The sequence below is a fragment of the Thamnophis sirtalis genome, unplaced genomic scaffold (assembly GCF_051295495.1).
Source record: "Thamnophis sirtalis isolate CommonGarterSnake01/CBP01778 unplaced genomic scaffold, rThaSir2_p1.2 scaffold_4, whole genome shotgun sequence".
Lineage (NCBI taxonomy): Eukaryota > Metazoa > Chordata > Lepidosauria > Squamata > Natricidae > Thamnophis > Thamnophis sirtalis.
Genome location: NW_028261384.1, coordinates 56,601,555 through 56,622,271, shown reverse-complemented (window position 1 = coordinate 56,622,271; position 20,717 = coordinate 56,601,555). Strand labels below are relative to the sequence as shown.

Below are 20,717 nucleotides of genomic sequence, written 5' to 3'. Positions count from 1 at the left end.
GTAGTGTTTGTTAATTACTAATTGTTAAAATACAACCAAAAGGCTAAAAGAAAACAAAAAGCAGATCTTCAAGGCACTTTAGGTTTAAATTCAATGTCCCCATTAGGTTCAAAGTTAAAAATATCGACAACAAAAAGGAGGAACACAAGAGGCTGATTTAAATTACAAAAAAGTCCAGCCCGGCTTCCAAAGATAAAAGAAAGGAACAGAAAAATAAACTTGAAATCGGCAACATTTATCCCCGCCGCTTTTCTCACTAGTCAGCCTTATTTTAAACTAAGTTTCCAAATTTAGAGTGTTCTCTTTCCAACAAGAAAAAAGATTTAAAACTCACACCAACGACATGCTTATATCCACTCTCTCTCTGGGCTTTTGCAGTTATAGTCAGCATCGGCTGATCCAGAAATCACTGGATTAGGAGGGCTTTCCTTAGGTTCCCAGAGATTTTGCGAACATCTCTGGGACCACTGGAGTTCCCTCCACCTTTCACTGTCTCTCCGGGATAGCTTAGATCCAAAACGAATCGTCCAAATGACCCGGTTTAGATGGTCTCTCAGGAACTGCCCGAAAGTCCGTCTTCTCACTGCTAAGCCCCGCCTTCTTCCTCCTTCAGCCTCTTTTTTGAGGGAAAAAGGTGTGTCTTATACTCCAAAACATACAATACATACTTGGTTGGAAAAAATGATAAAGCAGCATATAGATTTTGAAACCAGAAATATTTTTATTGGACATTCTGCTGGAAAAATATGATAAAAGGACTATATATTTGATTTTACATGTACAGATTGTAGCCAGAATTGTATTTGAACAACAATGGAAGAACAATGAAATGAGAGTGTAATTAAGAAATATTAGAATGTGCAGAAATGGATAGACTAATACTTACTCTTAAGGAGAAAGAAGAAACTGAATATTTTTTGATATCAGACCTATTTTACCAATGGTTAGACAATAGAAACAGAAGTTAGAAATGTGGGGACATAAAAAGGACAAATGTTAAAATGGAGATTTATTAAAGTAGATAAGTTAAATATTATTGTTATTATAGTATTAATCAATGGTGGGATTCAATTTTTTTTACTACTAGTTCTGAGGACTTGGCTTGTGGACGTGGCTTGACTTGGCGGGCATGGCAGGGGAAGGATACTGTAAAATCTCCATTCCAGCCCTACTCCAGGGGAAGGTTACTGCAAAATCTCCATTCCCTTCTGATCAGCTGAGACTTGGGAAGCAGAGAATAGATGGGGGCAGGGCCAGTCAGAGGTGGTATTTACCGGTTCTCTGAACTACTTAAAATTTCCATTACCGGTTCTCCAGAACTAGTCAAAACCTGCTGAATACCACCTCTGGTATTAATGTCATTGTGATGAATACTATTGAAAAGATTTTGATTATGATTGCCTAAAACAATTATACCCAGACAACATACTATTTGATGGAAACTGAATTTGTATATGTTACATAAATAAAATAAAACAAAAAATAATAATTTGCAAACAGATTTAGCAGTTTAAAATTTTTGGGAGGACCTGTTTCTCAAGAGGTGGGAACTAATATCATAGTAATGTATCAATCAGTATTCAACTGGGGGAGGGATAATATGTGTATATGTATTGGTCTTTTTTATACATTTTCTTTTTTAATGTTTTAATTGTTTGGGGTTTTTTCCTCTCTTTTTTAGATTTTTTATTTTATGTGGTGGGGGGGTTGTATTTTGTATTTGTCTTGAATAAAATAAAAATATATGCAAAAAGTAGCAGAGTTAGCTGTTCCTTACTCATTTTTAAACCTCCTACATTAGGGATCCCCAACCCCCGGGCTGTGGACCAATATCAGGTCCCGTTCCATTCGGAACCAAGCCGGATGCACGTGCAACTCCAATTGCATGAGTAGAAGGTAAGTGGGCACTCGTGAAGCTCCTTTTGAACATGTGACTTTGGGGATATTCAACATTTCCCCTGGTGTTGTTCAAATTCCAAGATCTATCAGATATTTTAGGTTTTGTTTCTGAACATGTCTACCATAGCAGTTCTTGCTGCCTACAGCATGATTGCTTTTAAAATATCTACCACCAAAATTATTTCTTATGCTTGCCCTATATAATCTACAGAGAATTTTTATGAAGCTGCACATAAAACAAACACTTCAACATAGTGTCAAATTTCAATAAAAATTAATAAAATTGTTGCAAATTGAAAATGGAGTATTTGGTGCTCTCTGAGCTTAATTCTTTGCTTGCAGTTGTTTTATTACCTGACTGGTTAATATTATCAATCCTAGTGAACGTGGGGTTGCTTGAACAGAAACACTGAAAATAACAACCTAACAGAAAACAATACTTTAATCAAGAAGCTATACCCAGGAGAAATCCATATCCCCACCAATACCAGCAAGGCAACACACTGTATAGTACCAGCAAGCAACGTCCATAAACACATTAGCAATGATGAGCAATGATACCTAGTCAGGCAAGAAAAGTTTGCAAATAAATAATCAAGCTCAAAGAATATCAAGGATTCCATAGTTCAACCTTAAGCTACTATATATTTATAAATATTTATTTCTAAGTTAAATTTATTTGCCACCTATCTCTTGGGGTTATTCTAGGTGTCTTATAACAATGAAATACATTCTATTAAAAAGTACTGAATATAAAAGATGCATATTTGCATCTTTTCCTCCAAATAGTCATAAGCTACACATGCTTCTTGGGGAAAGCAATTCACTATATTGGGAATGTTTTGATAAGCTAAGACACATATAAAAAAAGCATTACGATTTCCAACATCTTCAAAACTATATTGGCATTACCTAGATAAAGCCAATATTTTAAATTGACCCAAATAAGAATTTATTTGACCCTCAGTAACATTATTTGTTTATACTTACAATAAGATCATATAAGAAAATATATATGACCATTTAATTATATCACATGATACAGGTACCCAAACACATACATGTTTTCCTACAATTAGTAGGTTATTCAAGTCAGAGATATTTAACGGTAAACCAGATGCATAAGCAACGTAATTTCTTTTCCTGTAAAATTGAACAGGAAGCACATGGTAACAAATAAATAAATATTGTTACGACAAATGTCACTCTCATGCACTTTCTGATATTGAAGTACAAGATAAGATTGTACCACTGCAAGGTAAGCTGTTATCTGCTTCAAATTTATATTTAAAATCTTTATGTATAAGAAAACAAGTTAGAAAAGTCATCACCTTTTAAAAGAATGATGTTGAAAGTTTATTTACTTCTTCAGATATGTTGCATTTTTAAAAAGTAGATTGCTTTTATTTTTTATAAATCCTACATTCTTAAAGCTCACTTTTCATATCCACTTCTACAGCTTTAAATAATTGATTCATTTTCTTTTCCAAGAATATTGGCTGTAAAATGCATCAGTACTGCAATGCATTTATTTGCAAAAGGGGAACAAACAAATCCAAGCATTATTATCAAAAACTGCCATAAATCATCAGTTAGCTCCAGTAAAATGTTCTCCCCTTCATTTTCGGCCAACAATTATTACTTAGATATTTATACTTCACTTTAAACATTTAGAGTTATTGTTTATATCTGTGTAAATAATTTTTCAACCCTGAATTATAAATGCTCTCCTCTTTGGTAAATCATTTTTTTCACCTTTTTAACCGCTTGAAAATCCTTACTGGATGACTCCTTATGTTCTTTTGTGGCTTACTTATGTATACTGATGCGTGTGTGTGTGTGTATGTGTGTGTGTGTACACGTACATGCACACACACACACAAAATACAATTATTATATACTTATACATACTTGATCAGTTCCATGATTTCATACCTTGATTCAGGATTAATACAGTAGAAAGATATTTCACTATTAAGGTTCTGATTATGTCTTGGGCTGAAGATTGTTGGTTCCTTTATGAAATTAAAATTTACTTTTGAATACAGCCAAGAGAAATAGATTTTAAAAAGTGAATATATCTATCTCCTGGGCAAACTGAGCATATAGGATATTAGCATTTTGGATCAATTCAGTTCTGGGGAAGCTTTTAAACTTCTATAGAATTAAATAAAAAGTTTGATTTATATTATTTTTTAACTTAAATCCTTGATAATTGGACTGTGGTTGTGATGCCATTACTGCATCTGAGCTTGTAGATTTTAGGGAATTCAACTGAAATTTAAACTATGTTTTAGAAAGTTCAAAGAAAGGAAAAAAACGACTTTATGTTTTCTTTGGAAATAGTTTATTAAGATTTAATTAGTGAAAGGCTGTTTTCAAAGTATGCAGTTAACTTGATCTTAATGGTAAAAATGCTTTTATATTTTGGAAATTTCAGAGACTATTTAATAAGTGTTGGCTTCTATTGCCTTATATTGAAGGCCAATTTAAAAATTGAAACCTTAACTCAAATGATTTTGATTTATCTTACTGCTGTCACATTTGGGGCTAAAATCAATTGGGTTATTAATATGATTTGGATCAATTAATACAATTAATCATCTGTATTAAAACTGCATATAATCTTTTTGCCTACGTTTCCTATATGCGAAATTTGACAAGCCATTAATAATTATGAACTTTTTAGATTCAGGACTGAATGTTACATAATATTGTAAAGATTCAATTTGATCTGCAGCAATATGTTGCTTGTAAACAACCAGATTCTTTGTTTTTTTTGAAATAGAGGACAAAAAGAGAAGACTTCTGAATAGTTTCCTCTTAGAAAAGAGCGGTAAAAGAGGTAATTTTATGATGTAATCTTTTCTTCAAATATCATTATTCTAGTTTTACTTTACATTGTTAATGCTATTATATGTATGTTTTTGTTGTAAATTAGTTTGATACTACTATTTACTCTCAAAATAATGGAATTAAAATGAAGAACTGTAGCATCCTTCCCCAATCTGATCATCCCTACCTGTATCTACTGTAGACTATAATTGCCATCTCCCCATCTCCAAGCTGGTGAAACATGATAGAAACTTTTCCTAATAATAAATAGTGGAAATTGCATTGTAGATTTATCATATGAAGCATTTTCCAATATATATTCTTACAGGTATTAAAGAACAGAAGGAACACAAACATGGAGGAAGATGATTACTATGCATTTCTTAGCAACAATACTTTTGATGAAAGCTATTCATATGAAACCTTTTTGAGATTCAAGCGAATTTTTCTTGTCTGCATGTATTTATTTGCTTGCATCTTTGGAGTGACAGGAAATTCTTTGGTTATCATTATTCTGGTTTTTTACAAAAAAGTGAAAATGCTTACAGACATATTTTTAGTGAGCCTGGCTATTGCTGATTTTAGCTTCCTTTGCACACTGCCTTTTTGGGCTTATTCTGCTGCAGAAGAGTGGATCTTTTACACTCTCCCATGTAAAATCATCCTTGGTTTTTACACCCTGAATCTGTATGGTTCCATGTTAACACTCACTTCTATTACTATTGACAGATATTTTGTAATTGTGCAAGCGACCAAAACTCGTATCAGTCAACACAAAAGAAAATTCTGGGGTATTGTGGTCTGTATTTTGATTTGGATAATCTCTCTGCTGCTTGCTTTGCCACAGTTCATCTTCAGTACAGAGGAAAAATTAGACAAAAAGATATGTTTTGCAAATTATTCTTCAAAGTTTATGGAGTTGTTCACAGAAACAATTCAGATGACACTTGGATTCTTCTGTCCTATGCTCATCATGATTACATGCTACTCAATCATTGTAAAAACTTTACTCAGTGCTAAGGGCTTCCACAAGCACAAATCCTTACAAATAATATTCGCTATTATTGTTACTTTCATTTTGACACAAATGCCCTACAATCTTTTGAAACTCATACGGGCCTCAGACCGTAATATCATGCTCAGCTACAGGTTTCAATATGCTTTGATCATCACAGAAGCAATTGCTTATTTCCATGGTTGCCTCAACCCACTTCTCTATGTCTTTATCGGTGTGAAGTTTAGAAAGAACTTAGCAAAAGTTCTAAAAAATAATTGTTGTGTTAAACATCAAGTTACAAGACAATGGCAAACAAATGATGAAAATGTCTCCAAAAGTGATACTGCCACAAATAATGCAGAAGAAACCAGCATGGTCCCCTTATAAGAGACCTGGGACATACACTCATGAATATCTTCAGGCTGATTTCAGTCCTAGTTGCCCTGAGCACTCATGAAAACAAATAGTATATATGGCACATTTCTCAATATACCTATTGTCAGATCCCTATCGTGATACTGCCATTCAAGTGGGGAAGGGACCCTGAATTCTTTTACTCACTTATTGCTCTCATACTGTTTTCCTGTATGTCCTGTAATTCCCTAGTTTATAACTTTTACCATGTGACCTATTCTGCCCTGGGTTTTGATTTACCTTGGAGGATGTATAAGGGGGAGGACCATCTGTTTTCTCTGTTTGGAAGCCTCAGAGAAGCACATGGAAACGACTCATCTCTTTCTCAGGATGACCCGTTTCTACAACATCTTCACACCTGTGGATTGGCTCATTCAACATCAAATTGAGAGGAGGGGTTTCTAACCATTTTATCCTAACGGAATTGCCTGGGGGAAACTCAGACCCTGCTTTGCATTGTCTTGCATTCACTTCCTTTCAATAAAAGTTTTCTTTTGAAATGCTAAAGTTTCGCGAGTCCATGTTTTCTTGAACAGGAGGGAGAGGCAGGACCTTACATCTATCATGACTGTAAAGTGGGGGTTTTCTGGCAAGGAAAATGAACAGAATCTCACTACCATCTTAATTCTTATGCTATATGTTGCATCTGATGAAATAAAGACATAATTAAAATGTGCTAAATTATATAGCAGTTTTGGAATAAATCCTAAATTTGTTCAATATAAGAATCTTTGCACATTAATATATTAATTACAAGTGCAGCCTAATGTGTGTATTTGTTTTTATTCTGCTTTTCATGGTGAAATTTACCCTGACTTTACCTTGACTACAATATTGATCTATATAGCCCTTCTATTCCTGCTGATAATAGATTCATGAGATATAGAGTAAAAGAGCTTTCATAAATTTTGTTTCCCCAATTTAAAATCAGTTGTGTGGTCCCTACTCCATTGCAGAATGTTGCCTGGTTGTTGTTATTATTAAATAAAATAAACAAGTCAGTCACTAAACAGTTGGTATCTGCTGAAGTAACTCTAAATTCAGTTTTCCCAACTGCAGCTAGAAAGGGAAGGCAAAGAAACATTCAAGACCAGGCATTGTCTCAGATATTTTATGTGTTTTTCACACACAATTCTAAAATGTAATTTGATTTATATGAAATCTTCCCCTTGCTGATTGGTAGAAATGCACCAAACTGGCCAAAGAAATAAATATCTTTGATTATGTCTGACTTTATCATACATTACTCACATCTATGGAGCTCACTATTGCCTTCTCTGTCCACAGAAGCTTGGCTATGCACCAAATTAGTACATTCATCCTCCTACTATTTATTGAGGATGTAAAAATTGAGTGCCTGCCGCCATTACAAAATTATTTTATCCTATGTGGAAAATGTCACCCATATGGCATGAAATTAATGAAGGGAGTGAGACCTATTATGTGGATGTCACCAGACTGAGAAAGGCTAATAGCGCATATTACCCCCGACAATCTGGGTCCTCATTTTACCAACCTAGGAAGAATGAAAGGCTGAGTCAACTTTCAGCCTGGTAAAATTCAATCTGCCAAATTACAGAGAGCTGGCAGAAGTAGCCTGCAGTACTGCATTCTAACCATTGTGCCAGTGCAGCTGTAATAGAGCCAATGACCAGATAATTTGACCAATTAATTCTTATTACTTCTTTAGTTCAAATGATTATTTCATCAAACAGAAGTGAAGTTACAACAGCACTGAAAAAGTGACATGATAATCTCAAAGATGCTTTTTCAACGATGACCTGGTTGACTAAGAATCTCCATAGACATGACTTATGATAGTTTTTCACACTTATAAGCATTGCAGCATTCCCATGGTCATGTTATGAAAATCCAGATACTTGGCAATTGGCTCATATTTATGACGGTTGCAGTGTCCCTGGGTCATGTGATCAACTTTTGTGACCTTCTGACAAGCAAAGTCGATGGGGAAGCCAGATTCATTTAACAACCAAGTTATTAACAACTGCAGTGATTTATTTAATAATTATGGTAAGAAAAGTCACAAAATGGGATAAAATGCATTTAGCAACTATCTTGCTTAGCAATGGAAATGTTTGGCTCAATTAAGGTTGTAAGCTAAAGATTATCTGTATATACGCTCAGATCTTAAGATCAAGTACCAAGAATAAAAAAAGTGATTCTTCAACTTAAAAATCTGTTAAGAAGAATATCTGCTATTTATACAAGTATTATTGTATAGATCAGCAGTTAATTGAGCAATAAATGAGGGCATGAAAGCCCAGTAAACAAAAGTTGTTGGGAAAAAAAGGAAGAATGTAAGTCTGGTAAAATAGAAATTAAAATCTCAGGTGAGCCTACAGCTATCCATTAGAAGCATGATGACATCACAGTGAAATTGCAAGTGCCATTATGTCATCAAACAAATCACACGAATTATATATTTGCTTGATGATTTCATGATGCATGCAACTTCATTTCTCTCCCTTGCTATTCCTGCAGACATCCATGTCATGAGCACTCTACAAAAAGAAAAAAGAACTTTCACAAGGTTCTCTGTCAAAGTTTGAATCTACAAATAGAACAAGACATGCATATAGACAGCTTCCTAGTCACAACATGAAGGTCTTTAAAGATCAAGCACAATAGTCTGGACCCAAAAGAATAGCTCCTCTCATCACTACTCATATTTCAAAGGAAGGGAAGAGAGACAAAAAGTTACACATCTCTTATTTTTTGCATTGTTCTGACAGAAATAGTAAGGACTCATCTATATGGCCATGGGCAATGTGCTTTCTTCTTTTCCCTGAGATGAAGAGAAGTCTGATGGTACAAAATGTGCTATCTCAATAAATTCTCCTTAATGCATCTTGGCAATAAGGCTGAAGTGCTGCTGCCACACACTAGCTTCGGGGCAGTGATTGGTAGGTTGCCTGCCATTTTCTTACCTCCCTACATCATTACCACTGCACTGAACACCTGTAAGGTGCTTGGGAGGCAGTGCCAGGGGTGCTTCTGCCTCTGAAAAAAGAAAAACAAGGTGTTTTAAGAGCCTTCAAGATAATTAAAAGTGCTGGCAATGTTTTCAAATTGTGACTTTTTTCCTTTTTTTATTATTTATCTGTCAATCTAAAGAACAGTTCCAAGTGATGGCTGCTCCCAATTAGCAAAATATTTCATGGGTGTGTGGGGAGGGGTCAGGGGAGTACGTTCAAAACAGTAATGAATCACAGGCTGAAAGTTGAGCTACTGGAGGGAAGGGGGGCAGTCCCACAGGAGACCTGCAAACCCAAAGTGAGTTTTTTCTCTAGGCCACGCCTCCCTTATTCAGTTTAAAAAACGAAATAGCACAGAGCAGGAAGCCCATTCAACAGTCACATCCAGACATCATCCTCGAGGTACAAGGAACCCAGGCGGGATTGGACTCTCCTCGCAGCGCCCAGAGAACGACCGTTTAGGTAAGCCAATGGTCTTTCTCCAGTGCACTGCTTGGAGAGTCCAAACATGGGACATGCCCAAGCTATTGTGTCCCCGGGTGGGAAGAGACCTGAGTCTCCGGAGCCTCTACGATTTTCTGTAGAATTCTCCGTCCAAAAGAGGCTTCAGCTGAGGCCTCTTATAGTTCCTGATCTTATAGTTCCTGATAAATGCAGTGGGAGAAGCCCACGTGGCCACTCTACAAATGTCAAGAATTGATGTCGTCCAGGTAGCATTCTAAATTAATCGGGTGACCCCTGAGAGGGGCCGCCACCACCGCCAGGATTTTCATGAAGGTCCTGGGTGCAGACGAGAGGCCGAAGGGAAGAGCCTGGTACTGGTAGTGTCTCCTGTTGTAGAAGAACCTCAGGAACCATCTGTGTGCCGCGTGGATCGGCACATGCAGGTATGCCTCCTTCAGATCTAATGAAGTGAGAAGATCTCCCCGCCTGACACAGTCCAGGATGGAGTTGAGGGACTGCATCTTGAACCTTTTGTAGGCCAGATGTTGATTTAGGCATTTTAGATCTAAGATGGCCCTCCACCTCCCCGAGCTCTTGGGGACCAGGAAGAGTATGGAATAGAAGCCCTGTCCCTCCTGTTCCCGGGGCACAAGCTCTATGGCTCTGATCTGGAGAAGGTGGGCAATTTCCGCCTGGCTAAGAGACCTCTTCAGGGGGTTCTTGGGAGTCGGGCACCAAATGAATGTTCTCTGGGGAAAGGACAGAAACTCTAACACTAGGCCCGTCCTGATCGTGTTGAGGACCCAAGAGTACGTGGTGATCCCCTCCCACACATCGGCGTATAGTTGCAGCTGATCTCTGATGGGAGGATCTCTGTGATGGTCACTTGCCCCTATGGAACTGGTGGGAATTGTTCTCACCATGGTAGGGCTTCTGAAAGGAATGCTGCTGCTGCTGCCTGCCACGGGACCCAAAGGAACCCCTGTCCTGACCCCTATCCCCACCCTGGGAGTAGGGGCTCTGATAAGAGGAAGAAGTGGATGGCTGGTTGGCCTCCTGAGCCCAAAAGGACTGCTTCCAAAAGGAACCAGAGCCCTTGCGCTCGTTCTTCTTCAAGGTGGCTGGGAGAACCTTGCACTTGTCCTTCATTTCGATGACAAACTTGTCCAGAGCATCCCCAAAAAGCTGCCCCCCCTTAAACGGGCGGAAGCCAGCTTCCATTTTGCCTTCATGTTGGCCTGCCAGTGGCGGAACCACAGCGGCCGGCAAAAGGTAAAGTTGGACGCTAATGCCCTAGAAGCAAATTTGGCAGCATTCAGCAAGACATCCACTGCGTATTCTACTGCAGTGATAATTTTGCTGAGATCATGTTTCCACTGGGATCCCCTGGCGGTTTAGGGAGGTTTAGGCCTCAGCTGCCTGAGCCAAAGAAGGGACACCCGGGTGAAGAAAGAGGCCAAGGTGGACGCTCTGATAGGCCAGGCAGCCGCCTGGTGCGTCTTGTGGCAAGCTTTCTCAGAACATTTATCCTCCGCCTTGAAGCCCTCTAGGAGGTCAGCTGGCAGGTTCGAATTTGATGTCAAGGAAACCATCGGAGCATCCATCTCGGGCAGTTTCAGCACATCTTCCATCTTACCCTCAACGGAATAAAGGGCTTTATCCCCTCTGCTAAAATTGGTCAATTGGCTGGGCCCACTGTCTTTGGACTACGTCCATAAACAGATCTGGGACTGGAATTAACTCCTGAGTGGGAGCAGTCTCTTTGAACAGACCTTCCTTGTGATCCTTCGAGGAGAAGGCTGCAGCGGCCATACCCTTGGGCATGGAACCCAGTTCAGTAGCCACTATGGCCTTATGTAAAATAGATTTAAATAATGTGGGCTTGAACAGGCCTGTAAAGGCTGGCTTGTCAGGAGGTAGGTCTTCTTCCTCCGACAGCTCAAAGCTCCCTGCCTCCCCTCTTCCTCCCAAACCGACTTCTCCGTGGCGACCGAGGTGCCAGGAGAGGCTGGAACCTGAACCTGAGCAGTGCCAGAAGCCCGCTTAGGTTTGGAAATCCCAGATTTCCCTGCATCTCTATGTTTTATGCCTTTAGCAATCCCTTGGGAGATGGCAATGGAGATGACCTCCCTCATCTCCGCTGACAAGGCCAAACCTTTGTCCTTTCTAGACCGTGGTCCAGGTAGACCGGACCCGCTCCTGCATCTCCCTGGGCTGGGTGCCTACTCTGCCAGGAGTAGACCCTGGAAGGGTCCCAGCTCCTCCCTGAGAGACGAGCTAGGGGAGTTGGGGTAGCCCCAGGAGGCATCTGGGGAGTCACCCCCAGACCTTCCTTCTATCAGGGATGGGGATCTGCTGCCCTGGAAGGAGTGGGAGTCCCGCCCTTCCCCATGGCATGTGGGCAAGTCCAACTCATGCCCCACAGGTACAGAAAACCCCTGTGATTGCAGGGCATTGACCTCAACGGGCCCAATGTGCCGGGAGCCCTCCCTGGGCCTATCACTAGTACCAGGAGACCCCAGGGAGGCCTTTTTGCTGGTACCCTTCCCTCCTTTACTTCCCTTAGACGGAGGGCCTAGCTTGCTGCGTTTTGCGGAGGGCCTTGCCTACTCCTCCTGTGCCTCCCTGCTTTCGTCTGCCATGGTGTCCTTCCTTATTGGACCTGGGTACTTGAGAGACCGCCTGCTGCCAATTACCTCCCATAGACCCGTTAGATCTCACAGGGTCAGCTTCCTCCGGGTTCCGTCTACCAGCCAATGCCATCTGGCTACCACCCGGGGGAGGGCCTTCTCTGTAGCAGCTCCGGCCCTTTGGAATGAACTCCCCATGGAGATTCGGACCCTCACCTCTCTCCAGGCCTTCCGGAAAGCCGTCAAAACCTGGCTGTGCCGGCAGGCCTGGGGTTGATGAGTTCCCCTCCCCTCTCAACTTGTATGGCTGTATGACTCTTGTGTATTTTAATTACGTGTATTGTGCTTGTATCCCCTTTTCCCCTTTTGAGTTGTTCACCGCCCTGAGTCCCTCCCGGAGAAGGGCGGCATACAAATAAACTAAATCTTAAATCTTAAATCTTATCTCCAGCAGACCTGAAGCTCAATGCAGCAGCCGGGCACCGGGCACTTAGCCAGCTGGCTGAAGCGCATCCGCAGACCATGGGGGAGGAGAGGGCCACCCGAGGGTCGGATTCCCTCCTCCAGCCGCCCTCGGAGGCTCCAAGATTTGGGCAACAGGGAGGCAGGACTGGCCGGCATCCCGGACAAGGCTCGCACCCCTAGGTGGCGGTCTGAGGGGCTTACTAGTAACCTTCAACTCGCTCAGACGGCGTCAAAATGCTTTCTCCCATCCATAAGGCTCTCAAAATGGCGGCCGCTGCGCAAGCAGCCAAAGCAAAGTGCACGAAACCTTCAAAAATGGCTGCCGCCTCTGCTGGGCAAGGAGAACACCGCCGCTCTTGCCGGAGAACTCAGGCGCACCTTGTGACCTCTACGACGGCCCGGTGGGGAACGGCGTCGAACAGGAAGCTTCCCACCGTCCCCTCGCCTGCCTGCCACAGCCGGACTGGCGATTCACGTTCTCCTGCTCCGCGTGCGACCAACAGGTGAAGAAACGGCCCAGAGCTCTCTCGGCAGCAGAATTATCTTAGAATGACCTTTGATCCTCATGTGACTAAGTAACAAAAAAACTAAGGCAAAAATAAACTATTAAAACTAATAAAACTAACAAAAATACATGGGGAGTCCAGTTATCTGCTCTAGGACTGGAGCGCTCTCCAGAACAGTCCAAACAGGCGGACTGAGTTTTTAAAACTGAATAATGGAGGCAAAGGGAGGCGTGGCCTAGAGAAAAAACTCACTCAGTCCTAGGGCAGATAGACTGTGTTAACCCACGCTTGGACTCTCCAAGCAGCGCACTGGAGAATGGGGTCCTTCAGGCCCTTAACTGTTTCTGCAACCTTAAACTCTCAAAGAGCCATTTGGACCTGTTTCCCATAGAAACCTAAACACCAGGAGCCACAAAACCTGGGTGGGTGTAGCCAATTCAATGTCACTCACTCCCACCCATCATGTGATACCCCCCAGCCACGCCTACCCAGGGTTTATGGCTCCTGGTGTTTTGGTCTGTTTGTTTGCCTGTCTATCTGTCTCTTTCTCTCTCTTTTTCTCTCTCATTCTGATTCTCCGGCGCTGTCTGGGTGTCATGGATGCTTCTTTTGGCCTCTGTTGGTGCTGGACAGAACTTGGTCGCTCGGGGAGATGCATGACGTGCTCTCTGCCCTGAGGCACTTGCCTACTTGCATTGTAATGGGCTCCAGGAGGAGGAGGGGATGCCGTCTCCCCCATTGTGAAGCCTGCTAAATTTAACTGCTGCACAAAGCACTGCGAGAGCACTGGGCAGGCTATGGAGGTTCCAACAGCAGCAACAGAGAGAAACGGTTGGGTCGAGGCAGTATCTCGGGGCAGAGAGGAAGTTGTGCATCTCCCTGAGCAACTGAGGTATGCGCAGCATCAATAAGGGCCAGAAGAAGCACCTGTGAGACCTAGCAAGAGATGAAGCAAGTATAGGAGCGCTTTGTGCCTGCTCTGAAATATGGAGCAAGTCTCCATCTCCCACCCTTACCTTTTAGGCCAGATGAGGAGTGACTGGAAAGGGAATGCAAAGGGTGGGGCCAGCCACTGGTGGATTCAGCCAACAAGGAGCCAAAGCAGGGGGATGAAAGAGCTGCGGGTTGTCGACACCCATTGCTTTGGCCCGCCTGAGCCACCATCTCCTTTGCCACAAGAGCACAATTACCTCATTCCGGCCAGCGAAGGCTGTGTTACTCATTGCACATTGCAACACCTGCAAAGTTTCACATTGCACATACCACCCTCTAAAGCGGAGATTTCCAGCCCCATCACAAGCTGCCTGGCCAGTCCCATATTCCAGACCTCTAGTCACAGGACTTTTATTTGCTTCAATCCTTGCTGCAGACCTAGATCTTGTTCTATAATTTGGACCGATGTTCATTACTTTTTAGATGAGAGTTAGCAAATTTTCATGACGAAGTATCATACATAACTTTTCTTTTTTGATTTTTGGCAGCCAAGAGCTTCAATAGGCAAGATGATGAAATTACCTTACCAGAAAAGACTGAACTTTGCTATTTTGGAGGTTGCATGAAAGAAATGGTATTTGTTGGTTTGTTATTAGGACTATGCATTCAAGAAGTAATCACTGGATATACTGCCTATTTTGGCAGAACGTATGCATTTACATTCCTGAAAGAAGGCCAAAGCAATTTCTCTCTATGATTCTCTATGAATCTACAATGTTTTTGATTTTTGAATATGAAAGAAAGAATTTTTCATTACATATCATACACATCCTTTTTCTGCTAATCAGTGGCATGAACATCCATTTTTAAAGTTAGATTTACTCACAGATCAAGCACCCCATGGTCCAGAGATTCTTCAATTAGATTTTTGCTGCGAACAGAATCATCTTCCTGTATTTGACCCACTTCTTCCTCTGTTATTATATCAAACATTGCATCATCTATAGACTTAGAGGCCTCATTTGTAACTGTGCCAGAAGGAGAAGAAAGGAAAATATTATTTGCATAGCAGGAAAACTTCATTTTGGGATAATAATTGCAGGCTTGGGCTGCCAGAAAGGACATTAAACAAATGCAATTGATATTTTACCAACAATTTCTTATGTACTGTATTCCATAAAGTAACCACTATATGCAGAATGATAGTCTCCAAGATGTTTTAAAAAGTGGCTGCTTCTACCGTGTTTTCCCCAAAATATGATAAGGCCATGCCACATTTTTGGGTGGGCAAAAATATAAGCTGTCCCCTGAAAATAAGCCCCCTGGACAATCTCCCCTTCGGTCAGGCAGAGCACCACTCACCAACCTAGCGGTATCGCGAAGGTGACAAGCTGAAGGAACCGGGGGAGGGGGTCAAAGGTGATCACGTTGGAAAGCAGAGGTTGGAGAGCAGAGGTTGGAGAGCAGAGGTGTGCCCAGATGGAGAGAGGGGTTGCTGGGTGGCTGCTCTCTTGCAAGTGGGCTCCCAAAGAGGCTTCCAAACCAAGAGTCTTCCAGCAGTGGCCGTTCTGGGCATACGCTCTATGGTTGTATGCTCTGGGAGTACGCTCTGCTGGCAGCTCGCCCATAATCACAGAGCATACGTCTAGAGTGGCCACTGCTGGAAGCCACTGAGATTTTGTGGTTCCCAGCAGCGGAGGTGCCATGGCTCTGCAGGGAGAGCTGGGCCAGGGCATTGTGAGGCTAGGAGGCGCGCCAGCGGGAGTGGAACAGCCACTCATGCAACACCCCTCTCCAGCCGTGCAGAGTACCATTCACTGGCATTTTGAAGGCGCCAAGCCGCGGGAGCCAGGAGGCGGTGAACAGGTGCTCACGCGGCTTGGCGATGGTCGCTTCATGGCTGCTGTGTTGCGCTGCTGCGACAGTTTGCCCCTGAGGTTGGGCTCAGCTCTTTGAGAGCCCACTCACAAGAGAGCAGCCACTCGGCAACCCCAAAACAATAAACCCGCCCTGATAATAAGGCCCAAGCCATATATTAGGGGTCAAAAGAAAATAAGACCTTGTCTTTTTTTTTTGAAAATTTTTATTTTTATTTTTACATAAACACAAACACAACACAAAGAATCCTCTTTCTTTACATACTATAGAAAGTGTGTTAATTGGTTATAAAAAGCTTTTGTGCATCTCTTCCACAGAAATCAGCTATAATTCATATCAAATCATATATTTTAAATCAAATATATTTATAGATATTACTATTATCATACCTCAATTTTCATTTGACTATAATTGCTTTAACGTCCTTTTGCATAGAATATTCCAAAGTTTAAGACATAACCACATAATGGCATTTCGTTAGCTATTTCCAATATCATCCAATAACATTAAATCCTTATGGCCTATTCTAAATAAAAATCAATATTTAGTAACCAAATTTCTAGTCCTCCTTTCCAAATCCGTTTACAATTTATATCCGATTTCCTTTTATTAAGCCAATACATACATACATACATACATACATACATACATACATACATACATACATACACGTTATTATCATTATCAAAACATTTTTTGACCTAATACTCAAAGTTTAACTAGATTTAATTAAATTTTTTATTATTAGGTTTTATGTCATAACAAAATTTCTAATCTTCCTTTCATAGTCACCATTTACCATTCATATCCAATTAATTCTTATCAAACCACTACATATGTATACATTATCATTGACAATTATTTATTTAACCATATCCATTATCACTTCATATTTTACATAATGCTCTAAATTTAACTAATGTTTTATTATAAGCTTTCATATATCAGCCTGTATCTTTCCAATAATAATGCAATCTTATGTCTTTTGCCATTTGTGGAATTAATCTTCTGATTATTTCCTTGATAATATTTGTGTGGATTTCTCTTCACAGCTCATTGCTTATTGCATCTCTTATACTGTATAGTCTCGATACCCTCCATCTGTTTCTTTAATCAGCATATCTTTGGTCATCAACAATACTTCTGATAAGATTTCTCTCCTTAAATCCATCAATTATTCTCTTTTTTCTTCTTCTATGCCTTGCCATCTGGGGTAGAGTTCCTGGCCATCTAGCTTCCCTTTCCATATTCCACTCTCTCCATTTCCAGCCACACTCCATTCACCGTAGATGTCAACAAATTTCTTGTCTTTGTGCTCGTTTTTCTCTTCCATTTTTAGGACTCTAGCCTCCACTTTTTCCAATTGAGATTCTCCATCATATTTTGCTGTTATGTGCTCTATGTTTTCCAGTTTCTCCTCAATTCTCTCTGATACTTCTAGTAGTTTTTGAATTCCAAACATTATCTCTTGCAACATTAAAGTTTCTTTTTGATGTTGATATTGTGCCATTCTTTCAACTGGTAAACACTGCCACTCCGGCTTTCAAAGCTTTCTCTAAGATTAACCACAAATTCATTTATAATCTCTCAAAATAAGACCTTGTTTTCACTTTTCCGCAGCTGGCAATAAGGTTCAAAAGAACACCTGCATACACACTCCGTGCTCTTCTTATCACTCTCTTAAACAAGCTACAAGGTCTTAAAGCGCAAAATTGAAATGATCAAAGAGAGAAGTCAAAATAAAATGTTTCCAAGTCTTAAACCTCCAACCTCCGTGGCAGTGTTGCTTCCTTTCCCTCTAATGTTACAAGCTTCTTTGTACTCCTTTTGTATCTTTTTTGTAGTCCAGGTTTAAAAGAAGTAAAATTCTTAAATGAGGCAAAATAGAAAAAGGGAAAAAACTCATATAGAAATTTTAAAAAAGGGTTTCAATCCATAAGTTACAAAAATAAAAAAGTAGAAGAAAAACTAATCGATTCACTTTAAAAAGCTTTGCACAAATTTCATCCATAAAATAGCATTTTAGCTTTAAGGTTTTTTTTGGGCAGTCTCTTTTAAAACAGTAACATTTCCTCACCAGCTGTACACACTTTCTCTTTCCGTTTCCTTCCTTTCCGGAACTATCCCAACTTCATCATCTTATGGCTGCGCTTTTGTCGCTGGCTAGAAGAACTTCTCTTGGATCAATCAGAGACTTTGCGATGTCTCTGTGATCAGCAAGATGTATTCTTCCTGTTCACCATCTCTACGGGATGGTTTAGGTCTGTTTAGACCACCCAGAGACAAAAGTGTCGACTGCGATCTCGAGATTTCGAGATCGCAGGTTGTGTCGTTGTGACGTCAGGTTCTCCTCCAATAAGACCCTGTCTTATTTTCGGGGAAACACTGTATTAGCATACAGCGCATATCCATCTCTGCCTAGGATAGGATAGGATAGGATAGGATTGGACAGGATAGGATAGAATAAAATTGGAAGGGACCTTGGAGGTCTTCTAGCCCAACCCCCTGCTTAGGCAAGAAACCCCACACCACTTCAGACAAATGGTTATCCAATCTCTTCTTAATTCTAATAATCCACATAATCTACCTAATCCACATAAAGTTCCATAAAGATAGATTCTGATTTTTGAGCTGAAGGAGAACCTACTGCTTTGATAGATTTTGAGTTCTGCATATGTACTAGTAAAGTTCTAGTACCTACAAAACTACCTGAATATGAATGAAGCATGCATTTGAAAGGAAATCCAAAAGCTTTAGGTGCTCTTTTGCATACATTTTCACCACAGTGAAAATACAACATTGCACTATTGTGGGGAAAGAAAATAGATAATTCTAGCATGTGACCATCCCAGTTTCACAGGATAATTCTAATTTCCTCATTAGGTTCTCTTAAATTAGGAAATACATCCTGAAATTATTTAACAAACTGACCAAAAAATAGGGTAATATCTAATCTGAAGTTTTGTAAAGCCACAGTAAATTCTGAAAAATATATAGAAGCTCACCCAAAATTTTGTGGACCAGGGTCAATGGTGAGGCCAGCAGACTTGATGATGAAGATGATTCTTCGAGTATCAAGTTTAACTCAGAATCAACGGGATTGGCAGTTACTTTTTTAAAACAAGCTCGACAACAGCGTTCTTTCTTTCCAGTTTGCTTTGAAAAGGCATAATTGTTGCAGCAGTAATAGCAGAATATGCGTCCACACATTCTTTAAAAAAAGTAAAAACATATGTTTAAAATTAAGGTGTTAATGAGAAACAATAAAATTATATATGAAAAAATATTTTATTTTATTATCAAATAATCACAGCAACCAGAAATTATTTTTTCCCCAGAATTTTTTTTTGTCCTCTTGCATAGCATTTTAAGTACTGTATTTTTCGGAGTATAAGATGTACCAGAGTATAAAACTCACCAAGGTTTAGAAGAGGCAATTTTTTTTTAAAAAAGTAGGTAGTTATATAGAGGGATAGTGAGAAAGAAAGAGAGAGAAATACAGTAAGTAGTTAGGGAGTAGTTAGGTAGATAAAGGGATACAGAGAGAGAAATACATTAGGTAGGTAGGGAGAGAAAGAGAGACAGAGTAGGTAGGTAGAGGGATAGAGAGACATAGAGAGAGAAATACAGGAGAGAGAGAGAGTACAGTAGATAGGTAGGGAGAGAGAGAGTAGGTAGGTAGGTAGATAGAGGGAGAGGGAGAGGGAGGGAGGGAGGGAGGGAGGGAGAGAGAGAGAAAGAGAGAGAGAGAGAGAGAGAGAGAGAGAGAGAGAGAGAGAGAGAGAGAGAGAGAAATACAGTAGATAGAGGGATATAAGAGGGATTTTGGGGAGGCAAAAAAAATGCTGTATTCAGTGTATAAAACGCACCCAGATTTTCAGCCTCTTTTTTGATGCAAAAAGGTGCATCTTATACTCCGAAAAATACAGTATATATTCACATAATTGTTATTGTTTACATTTATCATTCTTATACATTTATTATTTCATTTAATAGGTTATTTAATATACAGTTTGGGTTGCTTTATTTACCATCCCTTCCTCCTGTTATAACACCACCTTATTTTCCCTTTCTTTTCTCCTTTTCTCCCTCTCTCCCTTCTCTATTTCCTTCCTTCCTCCTCTCCTTCCCCTTCTTCCCTTACCTTTCTGCTACTTCTACTCTTCTCCTTCCTACCCTCTCTCCTTCTCTTCCTCTCCCTTCCATCCTCCTCTCATCTCTTTCTTCTTTCCCTATCTTCCTTTCATTCTCTCCTTCTCTCTCTCTCTCCCTCTTTCCTATTATTGTAAGTGTCTCTTTCAGATCTCAGTTTATGTTTCCTTGGGATGGTATTTCCGCAAACCCAAATATATTGATATCATTTCTTATTCCCTTACCTTTGCTAATCTTCCTAACTATATCCCCCCCCCCTTTATATCTCACTTTTGGATATATACTTAGATATTTAATATGTTCTTTTCTGTTTTCCCCTTCTTCACCCCCTTTTCCGTTTAACAGTGCCTTGTCTGAGTTCTATATCTTCTCCCTATTTTCTTTTCCAGTTTCCTTTCTCTAGCCAATCATAAAATCTTTCCCAGGTCTTGATTCCTCTTTATCCTTTATTTTCATTGTCAACCTATTCATCTCTGCACAATCTAATATCTTTTTTTATTATCTCTTCATCTGTTGGTAGCGTATTTAATTTCCAATTTTGGGCAAATACAATTCCTGCTGCTGTAGT

General features: G+C 40.3%; 2 protein-coding genes across 3 annotated transcripts in view; one reads left to right on the top strand and one right to left on the bottom strand.

Moving 5' to 3' along the window:
- Positions 1-20,717, bottom strand: part of FYCO1 (FYVE and coiled-coil domain autophagy adaptor 1) — a 133,498-nt gene that overhangs the window by 22,850 nt on the left and 89,931 nt on the right. For both annotated transcript variants that reach the window (XM_014058175.2, XM_087712964.1), the window contains exons 13-14: positions 19,003-19,208; positions 15,006-15,147 (exon numbers count right to left, since the gene is read on the bottom strand). In XM_014058175.2, coding sequence (XP_013913650.2) covers positions 15,006-15,147; positions 19,003-19,208 — 348 coding nt within the window. The remainder of the gene's footprint in view (positions 1-15,005; positions 15,148-19,002; positions 19,209-20,717) is intronic.
- Positions 1,898-6,684, top strand: CXCR6 (C-X-C motif chemokine receptor 6). The gene is made up of 3 exons (XM_014058180.2): positions 1,898-3,157; positions 4,688-4,744; positions 5,063-6,684. The coding sequence occupies exon 3, from the start codon at positions 5,090-5,092 to the stop codon at positions 6,116-6,118; it is 1,029 nt and encodes a 342-aa protein (XP_013913655.1). The 5' UTR covers positions 1,898-3,157; positions 4,688-4,744; positions 5,063-5,089; the 3' UTR covers positions 6,119-6,684.

Coding starts and splice junctions, on each gene's coding strand:
- CXCR6 (XM_014058180.2), top strand. CDS start 5,090: ATGGAGGAAGATGATTACTATGCATTTCTTAGCAACAATACTTTTGAT.